At 39.3% G+C, this 20186-nt stretch overlaps 1 protein-coding gene across 3 annotated transcripts in view; it reads left to right on the forward strand.

Annotated features, from left to right (window-relative positions):
• The window catches only part of Gabpb1 (GA binding protein transcription factor subunit beta 1), a 51673-nt gene that overhangs the window by 20606 nt on the left and 10881 nt on the right, over window positions 1–20186 (forward strand). Inside the window, exons 2-7 of one of the 3 annotated variants that reach the window (XM_055619503.1) lie at window positions 2110–2235; window positions 5728–5895; window positions 6969–7163; window positions 8543–8654; window positions 8996–9109; window positions 14078–14263. In XM_055619503.1, the coding sequence (XP_055475478.1) occupies window positions 2128–2235; window positions 5728–5895; window positions 6969–7163; window positions 8543–8654; window positions 8996–9109; window positions 14078–14263 (883 nt within the window). In that variant the 5' untranslated portion in view covers window positions 2110–2127. The remainder of the gene's footprint in view (window positions 1–2109; window positions 2236–5727; window positions 5896–6968; window positions 7164–8542; window positions 8655–8995; window positions 9110–14077; window positions 14264–20186) is intronic. The other 2 variants (XM_055619427.1, XM_055619578.1) reach the window with 2 other exon arrangements.

The following is a 20186-nucleotide window of genomic DNA, read 5'->3' on the forward strand; positions in this document are numbered from 1 at the left end:
TTTATTAATCCACCCTTTTCTGTCTGTGTATAATTTTCAAAACTATAAACTGGAATATATGTGTAGGAGTCTGTTAAGAGTACAAATTTCAGGTATGCTAAATGCTTTACAAATCACTTTAAAAAACTGCCTATGCATAGAAGATAGTATGGGACTTAAAAGAAAATGGGATAGAGAGTCAAGAATGCAGGATTTGAAAAGGAGTTATTGATAATTTCATATTTGGCGAAGGACCTACTGTCCAGAATATGTACAAATCGAGACGGAAAAAGCAGACTGATTTGAAATGTGAAACTCTAGTTTGGCATACTATAGGGATTCTCTAGATGTTGCTCTGTCTGGCACTGTGTGTGCCAAGTGGACTTGCCTGGCTGCATAAACGCTGTAAATGTTTATGTTGTACACAACACTTAAAATGCTTATTTAAAGGATAAGTTTCATTCTAGAGACATTTAAGTGGAAATTTGGCTCATCTGTGTTTAGTAGTTTGGATTTTGCTGTACTTCTAGGAGAGGGATCAACTTTTCTTTTAAAGATTATGTAGACTTTAATAGGAAATTACTGCTTAAGGTTTCTCTGTCTTGGAGTGATGATGATGGTTACTGTTAAGCTCCTGCATGGTCTCCAGGAAAGACCTTTATTAGAGATTGGAAGTTTAATCTGTTTGCAGAGATTAACAACCTTAGGTTACAGAGAAAATGGGAGGTGGGGGGAAAGAGGGGGGAAAAATCCCAGAAGGTCAAGAAATGTCACAAGTGTCGCATGCAAACAAACAAAAGTCCATATAAACTCTACAACTGCACATTACTTTTCTCCATCTTTGCCACAGGGTATATTATAAATTCTTTCATCGTTGCACATGGAATAACTCTTTAGAAATCTCATCTGGGCACACCACCTAGTGTTCATGGCTTTCTGTGGTTTTTCTTGTGTATGGTGTGGATGGACTCACGTTACAGAATCTACTAAAACATGATAATTTGGCATAGTTCCTTCCAGAAGTTAGGTTTTCTTGTAGTTATCTCTTTTGTACCTCCTTAACATTTCTTCTAAGTAGGTAGTATATTTTATGCCTTCCTGGAAGAAATAACCTTTCTAAGCTCTGTCAGTTTCTCATATGCTCTTCTTGAGTGACAGCTGTTCACATAAATTTGGCTACACTAATCCACCTGTCACTTCTCTGTTATGACTTTTATACCTTGTGAGTATTCCTTTTTAGACAAATTTGAATCCCAGCTGCATCTTTTTCTTTTTTTTAATTATTAAATCTTAAAGATTCCCTGTCTTCACTTCTCCACAGGCTTATAGTTTTCCCTGTTCTTTCCATAGCATGTTACACAGTATCACAGAGTAAGCTTCTAGCTGAATGGCTTTCTGCATTTGGAAACTTTTTTACTCCTCAGAATGACCATCTCAGGAATCTGAACACCTCTAATGAGTTCGAGTCTTTGCTCACCTATGGATTCCTGTCATGGTCTTTTCTGACACATCTGTATGTCTTCCCTGCCACCTTCTTTCTTTTCCCTGGAACGTTATTAGTCTTTAGAGAATTCTTGAATTCAAGATAAAATCTGTTTGTAGATTCTTAGTGTGACACATGTCCTGCTCCTAAGACCATTCAGCCCCTTGTTTGGTACTTGCATGGAGTGTGAATTGTGCTCTTTTCTGGAAGATAGATGTGAGTGTGCACTTCATGCACTGGAGCAGAAGATGTGCTTCAGACGTTAAGCACACGTGCTGTTTCTGAAGAGGTCATGGTAGATGAGCTGAGAGCAGCAGCAGGATAATATCTTGTACTTTATTTTTACTTTTATAAACATGTTGTTAGGCTCTAATAAAAACAGGTGCCAGTTTTAATTTTTAGACTCACTGTACCTGCTACCTAGTCTCTTCTGTCTTTAGCTGTCCATTTGTAAAGAATTTAAACCAATTTTACTCAGACAAAAACTTAGTGAGAAGAGAAATATATTTCAGGAATCCAAATATAAATTGCCCTGGGTGATCAATAGTTTTGGGTTAACCAAGTCACATTTGAAGGGATAACTGAGAATGGACTTGTGAACGAGGGGAGAGTCATGTGATGGTATGTAATGGAGATTCTGATGTCAGTTCGTGTGCTTCATTTAGATGTCCCTGGTAGATTTGGGGAAGAAGCTTCTAGAAGCGGCACGAGCAGGTCAAGATGATGAAGTTCGCATTTTGATGGCAAATGGAGCTCCTTTTACTACAGACTGGGTAAAGAGTGATTTTAATGGTGTACATTTGCTTTTACTGCTTCCTTCTCTTCTGCTGTTCCTCCCTTCTTCCCAGATAAAAATTTATCTAGTATTTATGCTTATAAATGGTAAAATGTACAGATTTTTGGGGGAGGGGATTTGTTCAGATTTTACAATTACATCTTTAAAAAAAGATTTCTCTTTTCCCTCTTCTTGTGTGAGGCACTATAAAGAAATGACTCAGTGTGAACCAAAACTGAGAGAGAGGGAGAAACGTTTATGGGAGAGAATTTGGAATCATAGGCATGTTTTGTATATTTGAAGCCTGAATTCTCGAACACCCATGTAGCTGAGAAACTAGGCTGAGGAGTGAATATAAAGGTTTTTTTGTTTTGTTTTTAATTAGGGTTCTTTCACCCCTGTCCCTGGCGAAGCAAATACATGTCCCATAGAGAAACTTCGTTTTTAAAATCCCAGCTTCATATCTACTAATAAAATTTTAAGGAAAGTGAGCAGTCAAGAGTAGTTAATACCCAAACACAGAGAAGCTTGGATGTCTTGCTGAAACAGCCTAACACAGAAGCAGACCTCCTGAAGAGTTAGATGGCAGGTCAGTAACAAGTGAGAGACAAATGCAGACAACTTAGAGAACTGATGGCAGGAAAGCCAGGATGTAGCGCAGACACAGTAGAAAGTCCAAGTGATCTGAGGAGTTGTGGGAGACACCGTGAACAGTACTCAGAGTGACAAAGTGGAGACACCCAGCGCTCGTCAGTGTTAGGAGACCCGTAGATCAAGGGTAGGTCAGGGTGAAGTCATTTGAAGGAGCGATCACCTAGCATTTCCAGAATTGATAAATGCCCACAATGAAGCCCAACAAATTTATAGTACAATCAGCTTGTTGAAAACCATGCTATGAGGCTGGAGAGCTGTCTCAGTGGTTGAGAACACTTGTTGCTCTTGTAGAGGACCTGGGCTCGGTGCTCAGCTCACATGGCAGCCTACAACCACATGAACCTCCAGTTCCAGAGGATTCTTCTGGTCTTCACAGGCTCTGCACACATAATGGTGCATAGACATACAGGCAGAAAAACGCTCATAAAATAAGAACAATTTCTTTTTAAAGAAAATATAGTAGTAGCTATATCATCATTGATGCTATTGTACATCAAACAGAAGGACCATAAATATGCTGTGGATACTGTGTACACTAAGTATAAGGAGTTCCTGTGGGTTAGTAACAAAAGAAAAGGTGACTCAGAATACTTCACCAAGATAAAGTTTGAATGGCCAGGAAATATGAAACAGTGTTCAACTCCATCAGGAAACAAAAAGTAAAGCCAGAAGCTATTTGGCATATCTACTAGGTTAGTAAAGTGATGTTTGGAGTGCCAGCCTTGGTAAGGAGATGATGCAAAGGTGAATTGAGGTAGCCATTTTGGAGAACATTTTGACAGTGCTTATTAAATTTTAACATGTGTATGCCATTTGTAGCAGTTGAACTAGAATGTACAAGAAGATCTTGTTTCTGTGCTTGAGTTACCAGAAGACCCTATGTATCGCAATTGTTTATAATAAAGCTGGGAACAAAATAGTGCTCATCAGTTGATTAGTCGAATTAGTTATGGCTTCTCTGGATTGGATTATTGTAGAGAAATTTAGTATGCTACATTTTGCCCATTAACATGAATACATAATATTGTAAACATAACATTAAGCAATAAACAAGTCAGAAGAACATCTGGTAGGGTAAAGCTTAACACAGGAGGAACCTAACTATACCATTTAAGGATTTATAATCGATAGAAGGTAAAACAAAGCAATACTTGGTTTGGGCCCAGAACTCACACGATGCACACCAAAACCGATTCTTTTTTTTTTTTTTTTTTTTTTTTTGAGTAGCATTTGCCTGAGAGACTAAAGAAAGGGCTTTTTATCAGGGAGCAACGTGTGGGAGGATTTAAAATTATTGGAAAGGTTTTCCTTCCAGACTGTGGTGTTGACATTACAGACATTTAACTATTCTTGAAATCATATGTACGTATGCGTGTTACGTATGTAAGTATGCGTGTTGTACGTATTTTTTTTTCTGTCGTTGTGAGCCAAAAAGGAAAAGTCTCAAATGAGACCTAACAACAGAAATACAAAGTAGACCTCAGTACCTCTCTAAGTGGATCTCAGTGGTTGTTCAATGAACTGTTTAAGTCTTTCATTAAATACAGAATTTGAGAGTAGAAAAGAGGCCAATTATATATAAATACAACAAGGCATGAAAAAAGGATTATTTAACAGTCTTCTTTGACCTGTGAGCGTCTGTTAGAGTATCAGTAAAATAAATTATGTTTTTCTTGAAGTAAAGTAATTACTTGTAAGGTTTTCTTTGTATTATGCCACTTGTATGACTTGAGGCAAGTTGGTGGCCTCTCTCTATACTTCAGGGTCCTTTATAGCACCCATGCTGTGAGAACATTGAGACCAGAACATGAAGGTCTCAAAACAATGTGACTTACAGAAAGTGATTTAAAAACTGAGGGTATGGGCTGAAGAGATGGCTTAGAGGTTAAGAACACTTTTTGCTCTTGCAGAGGACCTGGGTTCAGTTTCTTGCATCCACTTGGTGGCTCACAACCACCTAGTAACCCTAGCTCTAGGGGTTGTGTCACATTGCATTCAGGTAAAATATTCTTGCACATAAAATAACATTAATAAATTGAAACAAACTAAAAAACAACAACAACAACAAAAAACCCCACAGAAGTTAACAGTGACAGCCTAGCAAATTTCATGATCTGGTGAAATACCTCTTTTTAACATCATTGATAATCAGAATTATGGGCTTTGGGGGCTTCTTAATGCATGTAATTGAATGTAACCCACACTGTAGCTATTTAAATATATGCCTCTGATACAAATTCTTCTTCATTGACAGGTCAAAATTATCTCTAATTTAAAAAATGATTCTGTTTATTATTTTATGTACAATGGTGTTTTACCTGCATGTATGAAGGAGTCAGATCCTCTGGAACTAGGGTTACAGACAGTTGTGAGCTGCCGTGTGAGTACTGGGAATTGAACTCGGGTCCTCTGGAAGAGCAGCAGATGCTTTAACTGCTGTGCCATCTCTCCAGCACCATTATCTCTAATTTTTAGTAAAACTCCAGTTCTTTTTCTGTTAGTAATAAAGCTAATAAGCATGGTATAATCACAGCACTTAGGAGGCTGAGGCAGGATCTCAGGTTTGAGCCCTGAGACCTAAGGAGAGGAAGAAAGAAGAGCAAGAAGAGAATTTGAATTAAAGGAATCACTGACTTTTCCACACGAGTACATGTATGGGACTTAGGAAGATAAGCTTGAGTTGAGTAATTCCTTTTGATGTTTGAATTAGTATATACACAATTTAATATGCTTCACTGTTTAAAAATATAGAATAGTTTATAGTGGAATTTTAAAAGCAACTAAAAAGCTGGAGTTTGTTTGTTTGTGCACGTGTATGTCTGTTTCTGTGTTACAGCTGGGAACTTCTCCTCTTCATCTGGCTGCACAGTATGGGCATTACTCTACCACAGAGGTACTTCTCCGAGCCGGTGTAAGTAGGGATGCCAGGACCAAAGTGGACCGGACACCACTGCACATGGCAGCTTCTGAGGGCCATGCCAGCATAGTAGAGGTTTTGCTTAAGGTATGTTTTTCTTTTGGATTTAGGTCTTGAATCTAAGCCCTACAAAAAATTTCATAAGATGAGAAAGGAGATGAATTTCATGAAGTGCACATTTTTGTTTTACCTTTGATAGAACATTGTTATAGATATGTGTAAGTCTGTCAAACCAATATTGCCTTAAAGTTTTCTTTGGAGGGAAAAACCTTTCTATAGGTGTATCCTCAGTTAAGAGTTGACCACTGAGAGTTAGTCCTTTGGGTGAAGAACTACAGCTTTGCCTTAGCACAATCAGAATCCTTATGCAGGAGAGATTAGTCTTGGAAGGCTAGCAAACAGATTAACAGGTAATAAAATGTTTGTTTTCAGTCATCTAAATGTCAAAAGATAGCATTCTGAAGCAGAATGACAGCTCTTGTTCTTGACCCATTTCATCTCAGCCTGTAGGTGAACTCATCTGAAAGAAACACAAGGGAATGTAGATGGAAATCACATGTAATTCTAGGTATTTTTGAAGCCATGTTAAAAAGTGAAAACTCAGGTTAATTTTAATTAGCACAGTGCATTTAATACATTTCAACATGAGAGCAGAGTAGAGATCATTGCTGAGTTGTTTCATATTTTTTTTAATTCAGGGCAAAGCACATATGTATCCCAGCTAGCTGCAGTGTGCCGTACCTTGCCACTCATATCAGACAGCTTCCTTCTGATTCCTGGGGTTGTTCTTGTTTTGGAAGCAAAAAGTATATTTAATTATAACAGGTCACCCACCATAAACCACTAAAAGTTCCAGAGAAAAACTCAGTGCTGCCCTTTACCTGTTATACCACTTCGGCCCTTTGTGCCCCTAACCAACGAGTAAAACCCAAATGTTTTATTTCAAGAAGTTAGAAGGAAGGTGGCTAGGAAAGCCAGCATGGTAGAAAAATGATAGTGACAGATAACTAATGACTACTGAACATATGTTTAAAACATTCCACCCCACAAAAAATTAATGGTGCTTTTTCTTGCTTGAAAGCATTGTGGCTGTTATTTTCATATCAGCAATTCTTTATATTTCATATCTTGAATATTACTGATTTTGAAATATTTTTTAGCATGGTGCTGACGTCAATGCAAAGGATATGTTAAAGATGACAGCTCTGCATTGGGCAACAGAACACAACCATCAAGAGGTGGTGGAACTTTTAATCAAATATGGTGCTGATGTACACACGCAGAGTAAATTTTGTAAAACTGCGTTTGATATTTCAATAGACAATGGAAATGAAGATTTAGCAGAGATATTACAGGTAACTTGGCTTTGAGTTTAAGAAAACTTGAAAGGTACCTTGCAGCCAGATGCTCTGTCTTGTGGCTTTTCCTGTTGGGCTCAGTTCCTCTGAATGGCCTTGTTCTCGGCTTCCTCTGCTCATACTGTCCATCCTCTGGAAGGTTGGAGAAGGCAGTAACCTTCTGGTTTTCAGTTTCTGAGTCCCCTTTCTAAACATTTAAGTTATTTTGTTGCATATTTGAATATCATGTTTTATCAAAACAATTGTAAACTACTTCATAAAGATTTAGTAACTAATATCCCTTGAATGAGTGCTGTAGTTTGTTTTTTAAATTCTTGTTGTTTGTTTAAAACAATTAAAATTTATTATGTGCCTTGTTGTGTGCATGATGTGTGAGGTGGGCTGTGCAGTGCATGGCCAGAGGGTAACTTTGTTGAGTCTCTGCTCTCTTCATCTTTATGTGGGTTCTGGGGACTGAACTAAGGTCTTCAAGCTTCTGTGGCTTGTGCCTTTAGCTGCGGAATCACCCTGAGCCCCTCTTCATTTTAAGTCTACTTTGTCTAGCATTGATAATGTAAACATGTAAATTGGGATCCGGCGAAATGGTGTCTTTTAATTAGGCAGGATTTTCATTTGTTTGGGTTAGATGCCCAGGAATGAAAAGATTTGCTTTAGTCGGGTTTAAGGACCGAGGCGATCTGATAGTTTGGTTTCAATTCCTTTTGAGATGATTCCTTTCTAGTGGTGCAGCTTTTGAGAATTTCCCTAGGTAACCCCCTCCTCCTGATCCTGTCTGTCTCTTCCCTCAGCACCTTGAATATGGCTGACACTTTCAATGTCAAAACAGTAGATACCAAGACAGACAAGTCTGACTAAAAGTGGCAAAACTTTGCCAAGGTTCTGTGATAGAAGTTATAGTGTCTATTTTGCTGGTTTCTTTCTTTTTTCACCGTCTATAAAAACTAAACAAACACCTATCTGTAGACATATGTTATGTTTGGCTTTTCTGGTAACCAGAATTACTTCTCACCTGTCTTCTTGTCCCATTCTCAGAAGATCTCTCTAAGATTACCTGACTTCATTGAACATTCTTGTAAGATGTGTTATGTGCCGGGAAGCAATGAGTTTTACCTTGATTCTCTAATTTTTTTATGTCTAGGAATACAATTTAAGGGTTGAGATTTAAAGATTAAGAACAATTAAATGGGAAGACCATACTTTCATATGTCATCTTATATATTACCTAATGTGGTAGAAATAATTTAAATAATTCTACAGAAAAATAAACTATCTTCATTGCATACTTTCTTTATATGTGTATTTATATACTACATTGAGAACCTGTCCCAGATGTACTGCCTGTAATTCTGAAAATACTATGATAATTTGTTCCCCAGATTGCTATGCAGAACCAAATCAACACCAACCCGGAGAGTCCTGACACTGTGACAATCCACGCTGCCACACCCCAGTTCATCATTGGACCTGGAGGGGTGGTGAACCTAACAGGTCTAGTATCTTCAGAAAATCCATCCAAGGCAACAGGTATTGCGATGCCTGTAGGACAGCTGGTAGGGTGTTGAGCATTGGTAGGTACGCATCAGTTTAAGACAGGACTGTTGGAGAAGAGGGGAAATACAACGCCTACTCTCTTGGGCAATTAGTTACTAACAAAACCATTTTTCTGAGACCAATCTAAGAAAGGCAGTCTTTCACAGTCATGACAGTATTACCTTTCCCAAACTGATACTATCTAGTGTCAGTTAAGATTCAAGTGAGAAATAGAAGATGAGCAGGATACACTGAGTTAAGCTCCCTACAATCTGAATTCTGTTTTTCTTTTCTCCTAGATGAAACAGGAGTATCTGCTGTTCAGTTTGGAAACTCCTCTACGTCAGTATTAGCTACGTTAGCTGCCTTAGCTGAAGCATCTGCCCCATTGTCCAATTCTTCAGAAACTCCAGGTCAGAAAACAAGTCAGATCTGTACTCTGAGCATTTCAAGGTCAGCCTGACCTTTCCATAGTTCACTTTGTCAAGGTTTTCCTCTGTGGTTAGTACCTTTTGAATCCTGTTCAAGCGATCTCTACAGAGTTTATTAGAATCTTTTCTTCAAGAGTCCTTCCTTATAATTTTGTTTACCTTTGTAGTTCATTCAGAATTGGTTGGCTACATTTCTTGTTTCTTGCTTATTTCTTATTAATTAAAGTCACTATTTCTGATTTTTATTTTTGTATCAGCCACCAGTATGATGGAATGTCCTGATCTCATTTTTATTAAACAAATGAGGAAAGGTGCAGGTCCAGGTGCTTACAGAGGTCAGGAAGGTAACAAAGATGACTAAGGTGGACTAAAACTGTGCTCAGCTAACAAGTGTGAAGAAAGCTAGAAGCATCTACTGCTTGGCTCTCCCTGAGTGTAGTCATATGTCCTGTCTTGCCAGATCCCATGTTTACCTGGGAAACTGGGCAAAAAAAAATTATCTATACACATAGACAGACAAACACACACACAATATTATATATATATATATATGAATATTAAACCAGGCATGGTTTGCACTTATACAATCCCAGCATTTGGCAGAGGGATCACAACTTCTGTTTTAGCCTCGGCTACACAGTAAGATTCTATCTCAAAGAAACAAAAGAAGACAAAAACCAAGAGAGTAAATGTATAAAAACCACTAAATTTTAGTAACAATTAAAACAAACAGGGAACTTGTGTGGTTCACATAAAACATGCACTTGCCCAATTTGGCTCTTGGGTTTTTTGTGACTTTTAAAAAAATAGAATATTTAAATGTATATGAATTTGCATTTTCATAAATTTAATTTTGTCAGTCTTACATTAGTTAGAAAACTCTTAAAGACAGAAACAGTTTACAAAACCACTATTAAAAGGGATAGCTGTGCCCTCTGTGCTCTAGGTGGTGGTGTATAGCTTTAATTTGAGCACTCAGGAGGCAGAGGCAGGGGGATCTCTTTGAGTTCTATCCAGAGCTACATAGTGAGACCCTGTCTCAAAGGTGGGGTTAACAGAGTTTAGATGATGATAAGCAGTATTGACAGATAGTTGGTTCCAATATGGTTTTCTTATATAAATTGTCTTTTACTATAGTTACTGTGCAAATATATGAATTTTTAAGCCAGGTGCAGTGGCTCATGCCTGTAATTCCAACACCCAGGGAGGCAAAGGCAAGTGAATCTCTGTGAGTTTGAGGCCAGCCTGGTCTACAAAGTGAGTCCAGGACAGCCAAGGCTACACAGAGAAAGTCTGTCTCAAAAAGTCAGGAAAAAAAAGAGAGAAAGAAAAGAAAAGAAAAAAAGATTTTCTTTAATTTGGAAATTTTAGGGAGTCTTGAAGTGGTCAGGTACCACAGCACCTGCCTATAATCTCAGCTACTCAAGAGCTGAGGCAGGATGGCTAGTCAAAGCCAGCCTAAGTTCCATAGTGATTCTGTTTCTTAAAAAAAAAAAAAGAAAAGAAAAAGGACATGCACCCACCCACCCCCGCCAAACCTTAAGAAATGTTATTCTAACTGTAGTTTAAATGGTCATATTTGGATCAGTGCTTACAAGATTAAAGAATACCTTTAATTCGTTTTCTTCGAACTTTAATAATAATAGTTCACTGATTGACATTCTGTGGGTGAGGTGCTGTGATACAGGTTTTACTTACGGTATTGCCGAGTCTCCTCCGAAAAGCTCTAAGGTGGACATAAGTGGATTTCTTTTCACTTAAGAGACAATAATCTTACTCTTACTCTTTCCCCTTTTCTTTGACTAATTAGTGGTGATAAGCATATATGTGTTCTGCCTCTTGGCAGGTCTTAAGATTTTTCTGAATTACTTCTGGCCACTGACAGCTACAGGCATCATCGTGTCAACATGCTGCGTTTATAGCTTGTACTTAGATTTGCAGAAGCCACCAAACAAAGCTGGTTTCGGGGCTATTCAGCATTTTTTAAGTGGGAGAATGTGTGTTCACTATGCTTCAGGCACTGGATTTGATTTCCATCACCAATGAAAAAAAGAGGGGGGGAACAGAAAACTTTATTACTCTGGTGGTTTAAATTTGTATACTTAATTTCAATGCTATATCATAATGAAGTTTTGCAAAAGTTGTCTGTAGAGAGATAATAAGAATGTGAATGGAACCAAAATTTAGGTGTATGTCACTGAGATGCATACCAGTTAAAGAAATACATTCTCACGACTCAGTTGGCATATGCTCAGTTTTTTGAGGTGGAGGGTTTGATGTAAAAATAGCTTTTCATGGGCTTCCTCCTTGAGGAAGAGCTCTTGCTCTGCAAACATGAAGACTTCTTGAGTTTGAAACTTGTGCACCCAGATGAAAAGCCAGGTATGGCTGCATATCCCTGTCATCCCAGCATTGGGAGGGCAGAGAAAGGTAGATGCCAAGAGCTAGCTTGCCAGACACCCTAGCCAAAAAGGTGAACTTCGGTTCAGTGAGAGACCCTGTTTTAAGCCAAGAAGGTGGACAGCTGTAGAGGAAGACACCTGACAACCTGCCCTGGTCTCTTCCTTGGTCTGCAGACATGGGCGTGCCTGCACACGTCACACCAGTAGTTTTTCATAGAGCTTTCATTTTGTAGCTCTAGCCTGTAGCCCTAGCGCCTCGTTGTGTTCTCTGTGTATTCTCCAATTATATAATACCTCGATTAAAGAGAAATCTATGATTTCCCTTCTTTTTGTAATTGCTAGATGTATTTGAAAGATAGGAAGTGTCTAGTGGTGATTGAAAATCCTCTTTCCCAAAGTGAGGTTTGCACCAGGAAACATTTTGTTTTGGTCTGTTCCAGAATATGGTAAGGAGACTTATTTAATCTGACGGGGTGAGTTACTAGGTGATATGAGTTCTGTTGGTTTTGCTTCTCTTTGTTCTTACATTCAGGTTAGATGATAGGATTCTACCTTCAACATGTTATGTTTTTCTGTAATGTATTTTCTGTTTCTTGTAAATATTTCCACATAAAAGTCTTAGTACTTCTCAAGAAACATTTTCTTACCGACCTTAATAAGCGTATGGCATGGAAATTCAACCTCAAAGGCACTGCTATTGTCTGGCTTCCCTTTTTACAGCCTGACTTTTATATTAGATCAATGAATATTTATGACATCACAGTTTCTTTTTATTAAGCCAATTCGTATACACATGCACACACTTTTATATCTACAGTCTTAAGTTTTAAGGTTGCTTTTTTTCTTACATATTTCAACATTTGGTTATTCCATTGTTCTTTAGGCTTGGGATACATACTTTTGTCTTCTATAATTGTTTTTCTTTTAATTTTTTCATAAGTACTTTACCATTATACAACTTAAAAGAGCTTTTTAGATGAAAGGAAGGAACTATTATTTTAATGGCAGTCACTGCTAATAGTTCAAAGATGAAAGTTCTTGAGTTGAGCCTTGACTGTGTATGATCTCATAAGTTTCCTACATATGCTGAAGCTTTTAAATAGTAATACTTGTAGTTGGTATTCATCCAGTGAGCATTTCTTTTTCATATGGAGATTAAAACAAATCAAAGTAATAGTGCATTGAAAGCTTTAATAGTTACTCTATTGAATATATTGCTATTTTGTGCTCTCTATTTTGTTTTGTTACTATTTTCCTGAAATTGTCTCATGTGCTCAGATACTTACTGCTTAGAGCAAACAAAATAATGAGAATACTCAAAGGTTTGTTTGCATTTTGGGTATTCTGGGTTTGTTTTGTGACCCTTTGACCAAATAACACTGTTGCAAGTTTGAAGCCAGGCCTTTTGTCAGATATGCCTTGAAAACTAGCTGTTGACAGATACATCTCTAACTTCATTGTTAGTAATCTTTGGTGTGATACTTTGGGAACATTTCAATATCCTGATTACAAAAACATTTCACCAGAGTGCTTGGCACCTGCTAGTTATGCATGCTTGAGTCAGCTAACACAATAACGATTTCTGAATCCACCTTCTGTGTTAATTTGTTGTCACTCTTCTGCCAAAAACTTTCCCCAACTTTTATTCCTTTTAGATGTGTTCTTACAGAGTTTTGAAAAGTTCACTGCAGTCTAATCATTGTTGAGTTCCTAAGTGGAAGGCAGACAGTACGTGTGGTGTCCGTTGTTACAGCTGTCCCTGTTACTCTCATCTGTGTGTCACAGTCATTTTAGTGACCTAGTTGTATTCCATTGTAAGATGACCACAGTTTATTTACTACTTCTGGGTATTAGGTTATTTTTAGTTTTCCTGTTTAGTAGCCACATAAAGCTGTTAGGAATGTTAATGAGCATGTTTTTATGCACACATTATTTTGGGGGATTGGTGTAGGATTGCCTGTGAGAAAGGATTTTTGGCAATATTAACTTATGATTTTTTTTTCTTTTTTTACTTAGGCAGGGCCAAAGGCAGAGTTTTTGCCTGTCAGAACTCTCTATGCATCTCTTAGAAATTATTTGAGAGCATAGTTTGGGGCTTGGTTTATGCAAAAGTTGAATTATACTTTGCCATGTAGTGCCAACTCTATTTGCTGCTCATTAAAGTGACCTTGCTCACCCAGTCCAGAAGGGATTCCTGTTTGTTCTCCATACTCCTTGATATGTTAATGTGTCTATATTATAATTATAAAGTTCTCATTTGAATTATGAAATTTTATTAAGTAGATATAACTTAATTTATTACTATCTTGTTACTACCTTCTGTGATCTTAAATTGTTCTTCATATAAAGAAGATACAAAGAAGTGAAGAAGAATGATTATATACAGTCATAAAGAGATGGCTGGAACTCAGTTACAAATTGTGTGACTTGCAATCAGCTACTTACAGAGTCTACATCACTTGATGATGACATTTAAAAACCATGTAAAACTTGTCCTATCTGAATGGCACAAAGCAAAAACAATTCTTTCCTTTTTCTCCCCCTCTAGTAGTGGCCACAGAGGAAGTGGTTACCGCAGAATCTGTGGACGGTGCAATCCAGCAAGTAGTTAGCTCAGGGGGTCAGCAAGTCATCACCATAGTTACAGATGGGATCCAGCTGGGAAACTTGCACTCTATTCCAACCAGTGGGATGGGTCAGCCCATCATTGTGACCATGCCTGATGGACAGCAAGGTGAGTACTAGATGTCTGCATGAAGCCTGTCTGTATTCGGTACTCAGGACACTGTATTTAAAAAGCACTTACTTATGCACTGAATTTTACTTGCATAGCCTTTTACAATGGATATAATTCCCCGATTTTATTTACTTAGGCTAGTATCAAAATTAGCTTGCTTTGAGCACTTAGTAGGTGGAATTAACCTCAAAATAATCTTTTTGGAAAATGAACTTTAAATATTGCCACAAGCAATATGCAAATAATTTATAATCAGCATTGAACAATTTTAAGCCATTTTATGCAATTAAGATATCATGAGAATTTCAGAAATACTGTGAAAAAAAAAAAACTACAAGTACAATTTGAAAGGCACAACTCACGTCATTGGTGGGTATAGAGTTTGAGAAGTATGGGGAGCTGGTAGGCAGAACTCTGGAAGTTTGGAGAGAGAAATGAAAGAGGATGCTCCTGCTGTCAAGATGGCTGGAGTCTAGTCTGTAAGACCAGAAGCCTGCACTGAACATGTTTCCAAGCTGCAGAGTGTTGAGTAGAACTGGGGAGAACCATGCTCAGTGTGCTCACATGAGCAGTACTGTCTTCCCTGTGGTACTCAGGGTTAACTGTAGTCATAGAAACAGCCTAAAAGATGGAACTGTTTTAAAGTGTTTGGGTGCACAAACTCTAGCCTAAGATGTTAATGATGAAGCAGCCAAGAAACAGTTGATAGTCAGGAAGTCAGGTCACTGGTGGATAATCAGGACACTTTCATATTCCTAGTTGAGTTTAGAAAAGAAAGAACATTAAAAATGTGCCTAAGGATGTGAGACAGGTAGGCCTTTGCAAGCTTGGAAAACACCAGGCTGCTCACAAGGGTGACTGTGGGGTGCTGTTCTCTTAGTATAGGAGCACACTGTACAGCTATGGAAGCCATTACCCAGTGCCTCCTACCCACCAGCACAGAACACCAGGAGGAGTGCTTCAGAGCTGGAGGCATTTCCTAGAGAGCACCAACGGAGCATGTACCTGCTGCATGGAAGCGATCGTGTGAGCATGAACAGAATGTGTCCATGTCTCATCATACACACAAAGTGGAGGCATCTGTCAGCTTAGTTAAGAAGTGAAAGAATGTCAGCAGAGCCCTCCTCTCCCCTCCACTGCAGACTCTATGTGTGAGGATCACAGCACCACACCTGTTAACCCTCGGGCTCCAGAAAATACTCCCAAGATCTATCCCTTGACCAATAATGGAGAAGTCTGTGGCCATTTTGGAAAAAAATCTTCCTCTTGGTTCTAAGAGCCAGGAATAGATTGGCCACTTAAAGCACTTCTACCTGTTACCTCTCGACGGTTCCAGGATCAACTGTTTTTACCAATATAAACAGTCAGTAGAGGGAGGTGCATGAAGGATGTGTGGATTTCTGCCTTGCTGGATCTAGGAAAACTTCAGAGAGTTCTTCTGCCTTCTACCTGAGGACAGGCTTCCTGAGAACCTGCCACTGTATGTGAATCCTAGGGATGGACCCAGAAGACATGCCTTGTTGGCTTCTTAGGAGTCTCATGAGGCCTAGGTAGTGCTTACCTGAGCAGCAATGGACTGGTGGGGTGAACACCAGAAGGCTTGAATTGTGATCCAGCATGGTTGGTCATGAGAAAGGCTGAGCTCAGAAGTCTGACAGCACTTTCCCGGGCTCCCACAAATGTGTTAGCACTATAATATGCTACCAGAGGGGGAGTAAGAGACATGTAGTACCAGCTGTTTGATACAGTTAGTGAACAGACACCAGTTCCTGCCGGAGCAATCTAGTTTTAAGTGTGGCAAACTTAGCACTTGTCACTTTGGGAAGTTCCTCTACCAAATTACTTGACTTGCCAATGACGGTCAGGAAAAAAATCAGATTATATTTCCTGTTAATAGCAAGAAGACTTTAAAGCTCCTTTCTGTTTGTTTGCCTGCAAACTCTACCAGCATGGTGTGCTTGCACTGTGAGCAGACTGTCATATGGGCAAGAGAATCACACGCCTTGACAGGAGCTACCTGAGACATCCTTAGTTCCTCAGCCACATGCCGAAAACCAGCATCATAGAATATACCGCCAGGAAGAGCTTTTTCCCTCAGTGATCCCCCCCCCCCCGCCACCACTGAAGAATTTTATAGTTTTTACCTCATAAGCTTCACAACTGAAATGATGGCCCTTTCCTTTCAGTTCATACTCTTTGTAGGCAGTGTTGGCTTTTCTAGGCTGCTTGAGTTCTTGATTTTTATTTGTGGCACAGCTATTCCAGGTATGAGATAGGTATGGTGTTGTGGAACCAATAATTATGAAGGAATTTGGCTGTAGTGTGGTCGGTGGAATATGGAAAAATAGCCAGACCTGTTGGTACCTGACCCTTACAGCTCACTGGGTCACCTTTATACTCATGGCCTTACCTCATTGCATGTGCCATCATCAGAGTTAAGTATTTTGAGATGTGTCATAGATTGACTGTGACTGTAGCAGTGACAGCATTCAGAGGCAATTAGAATGTTGGGAAGCCTCGGTGACTCCATCAGTGTCCAGATTGTCCTCATGGTCGCTGACCATCTGAATAGAGGGGGGATGGGGAGTGAGGGCAGCACTCAAGCATGGAGTAAGGGCTTCAGTTACAGGAAGCACCTGACTGAAGAAGACCATCACAAGCCAGGTAGTGCAGAACTTCCTGAAGAGTGTGTGGAAGCTATGCCACCAGATCCACTAGGGATTCAAAGTACAAAGAGACCAGTAGAACTACAGCAGAAGAAGCAACTGCTCCAGCTCATGTCATCAGGCCTGAACCTCTAAGTCAGAAATGAAAGCAGTTAGATGTTAGTGGAAGGAACTGGTGACCAGCAGGCGGCCATGTAGTCTGTTTTACAAACTGGGAGGTGAGTACCTGTGTGTCTATGTCAAGCTAGATTGTTTCCATGATCTCTCACTTGGAAAGTTGAGATTCTCTTTGGAGAGGAGTGAGTGGTAGATATCAATATTTAGCTGAAGTTGCTAAAGGAAGCTGTGACTAGCTGTCTGTTCACCACTTTTCGTGAGCCAAGGCAAGGCTTTGCCACACTGTTGGACCCTTGCTACAAAGCCTACCTATTTACGGAGAGGAAGAGGCACAGCAGTACCTGTAAAACTTTCTCTAGAAACTAAGACAGAAATTTACTTCACAAGACATGGTTGCCTCCAATGGCTGTGACCCAGGGTTTCCATGGAAAGACAGAAGGAAGCACCTGTGGTCGTGGGTGACAAGGTGAAGACACACTTGGGTGTGTCAGGAAAGAGGTGCTGGAGCACGGGGCCTGGCTGCCATGCTGGAACATGCAGCAGCCATCATGGGCTGGGCTGCTAACCCTGGGCATCAGATTCTGGGCTGTGCCTACAGTGAAGTGCCGTACCTTTAGAAAGTTGTTTGGTGTACACGTAGGGTCAGTGGCTTTGGCTAGCCTAGGCTTGTTTTTAAAATTCATTATTTTGAAAGTGTGTCTTCCACTGATCTGTTTTTCGTAGTGAGCTCACTACTGTCAGATTGGAAGGTGCTCTTCATAGCACACGGCATTGTGCTGGGCTATAAGTTCCTCGCTTCCCTCAGCCAGTGTCTGTGTTCTATAAAGTCCACTAGAAGCCAGTCTTAGCAACTAGGAGGCAGAATGGTAATGTTTAATTCATAACTATAAACTGTCTTACAGTAGGGGATAGGAATTATTTTTCACTAGATTAGAGAGAAGATATGAACAGTTTTATTCAGTTGTACAAGAACCACAAAGCAAATTCTACTAACATTACTTTAAGTGAAACAAAATGGCCTTTGTGGCTGTCTTAAGTTTCCAGGGACTATGCTTCAGTGGTTTCTAAATTTACAGTAAGCTTGATTTCTGAAATTAATGTTCTTGTTTAAAAACTAAACTCCCAAAGTTGACTTGGGGATTATTAGCAATATTAGAAGCCTCACTGTGATATTTCCCTCCCCTATCCCCCACCCTCTACACCTTTTGGAAACCTCAGAGATTTACAAGTTAGATCAAACAACAGCTGCATTTCTTAGTGAAACCAAAAGGCTGGAAACCTAAAAGTTCCACATTTAAAGTGCTGTCAAGCTGGGTGTGGTGGCACAGGCCCAGAAGCAGGCAGATCTCTGTGAGTTCAAGACTAGCCTGGTCTACAAAGCAAGTTCCAAGCCAGCCAGTACTACACAGTGAGACTCTGTGCCAAAAATGGGGGAAGGGGAGTCAGCATGGTAACATATATCTGAGACCCTATCACTGAGGGAAACAGACAGATCCCTGAAGCTCATTGGCCAGCCAGCCTAGCTGTATCACTAAGCTCCACAAAGTTGTCCTCTGACCTTCACCCTCTCCACCGCCCCACCTCCACACATTATTTTTTTGTTTGTTTTTGAAGCAGGCTCTCTCTATGTAGCCCTGGCTGTCCTGGAACTTACTATGTAGCACAGGCTGGTCGCAAACTCACAGAGATCTACCTGCCTCTGCCTCCTTGGCTGGGGTTACAGGTGTGTGCCACCTAACTTTTTTTTTTTTAAGTTTTAAGATGAAGAATGAACAAAGAAGACAAATGGTGTCAGTGCCCTGTCTGCAATGCTCAGGCATAGTTACTGCGTATACCCACACAAATATTTACATGCACCACACATGTAATACCATGATTGTGCACCTATACACATACAAACTGTTTTAAACAAAATTGTTTCTCAAAACAGACATTATACAGACTAATTTTATTTATGAGCAAATGTAAGGAAGTTCATGTTTTGTGCACGGGAGGCTCAGGGTCAAGGAGCATTCAGTTCTTCGTGAGAAGAGGTGATTGATGTGTCATTTAAAAAGTGTTAATGTGCTAGAGCTGATGTAACAGAAGCTGTGACGTAAGACATCCGCTTCTCAGGGTTCTGGGAGCTGGAAGTCCAACACCGAGAGTGGCTTGTGGATGGACGCCTTCCAGCTCTGTCCTCTCCTCCTAAGAGGACACAGAGAAAGAGTATCACTTGTGACTTCATTTTACCTTGATTACATATAAGGGCCTGCTTCCAAATATAATCATCCTGAATTGCTGGAGGTTAGGACTTTAAAATACATTACATGCAAGTTAGAGGATGGGAGGGACATAATTTAGTTCATGACAAAGATCAGCATTTCTTTTTCTTTAACTAGCCAAATGGATTCTAAAGTTCATGTTGATAGAGAGAAAAAGGAGGAATATTCTAAAAAAGAAAAATATTAAACTGTTAAAGCCTCTATAATTTAAAATGTAGAACATGCACTGTATTATGTCCAATGAAACAACTTTTCCATTCTTGTTATAAAATGTGATATGAATAAAATAAGTAACATTTTCTTAGTATATCTAGTATTTTAAATATTTACTTTATGTGCACGAGCATATACCTGCATACATTTATGTGTGCTACATGCATGCCGTGCCCATGGAGGCCAGAAGAAGGTGTCAGATCCCTTCACACTGGAGTTACAGACAGTTGTGAGCTGCTGTGTGGTACAAAGACGTGAGCCCGGGAAGAGCAGCCAGTGCTCTCAACCACTGAGCCATCTCTCATTTCTAAATTACCCTACAGTGTGCTAAATTAATATTAGTTTCACAGTTTTCAAATTTGTTAATAACCCTGTTACTAACAGAAATTTTAATGTTTTGACAAAAATTCAAAAGTATTTCCCTTTATTTGTTAGGAGGAGAATGGTGCGCCAAAGCACATATGTGAGAACCAGCATGGCTTGAGGGAGCTCATTTCTCTCCACCCTGTGGATCTAATTGTTGAATTCATGTGGGCAGGCCTGGTAACAAGTGCCCTTACCTGTGGAGCCATGTTGCTGGCCACGTTTTGATAATAAATGCTTGCTTGCTTGCTTATTTATTTATTTATTTATTTATTTATTTATTTATTTATTTATTTA

Source organism: Psammomys obesus, unplaced genomic scaffold (assembly GCF_907164565.1).
Source record: "Psammomys obesus unplaced genomic scaffold, mPsaObe1.curated_primary_1811, whole genome shotgun sequence".
NCBI lineage: Eukaryota > Metazoa > Chordata > Mammalia > Rodentia > Muridae > Psammomys > Psammomys obesus.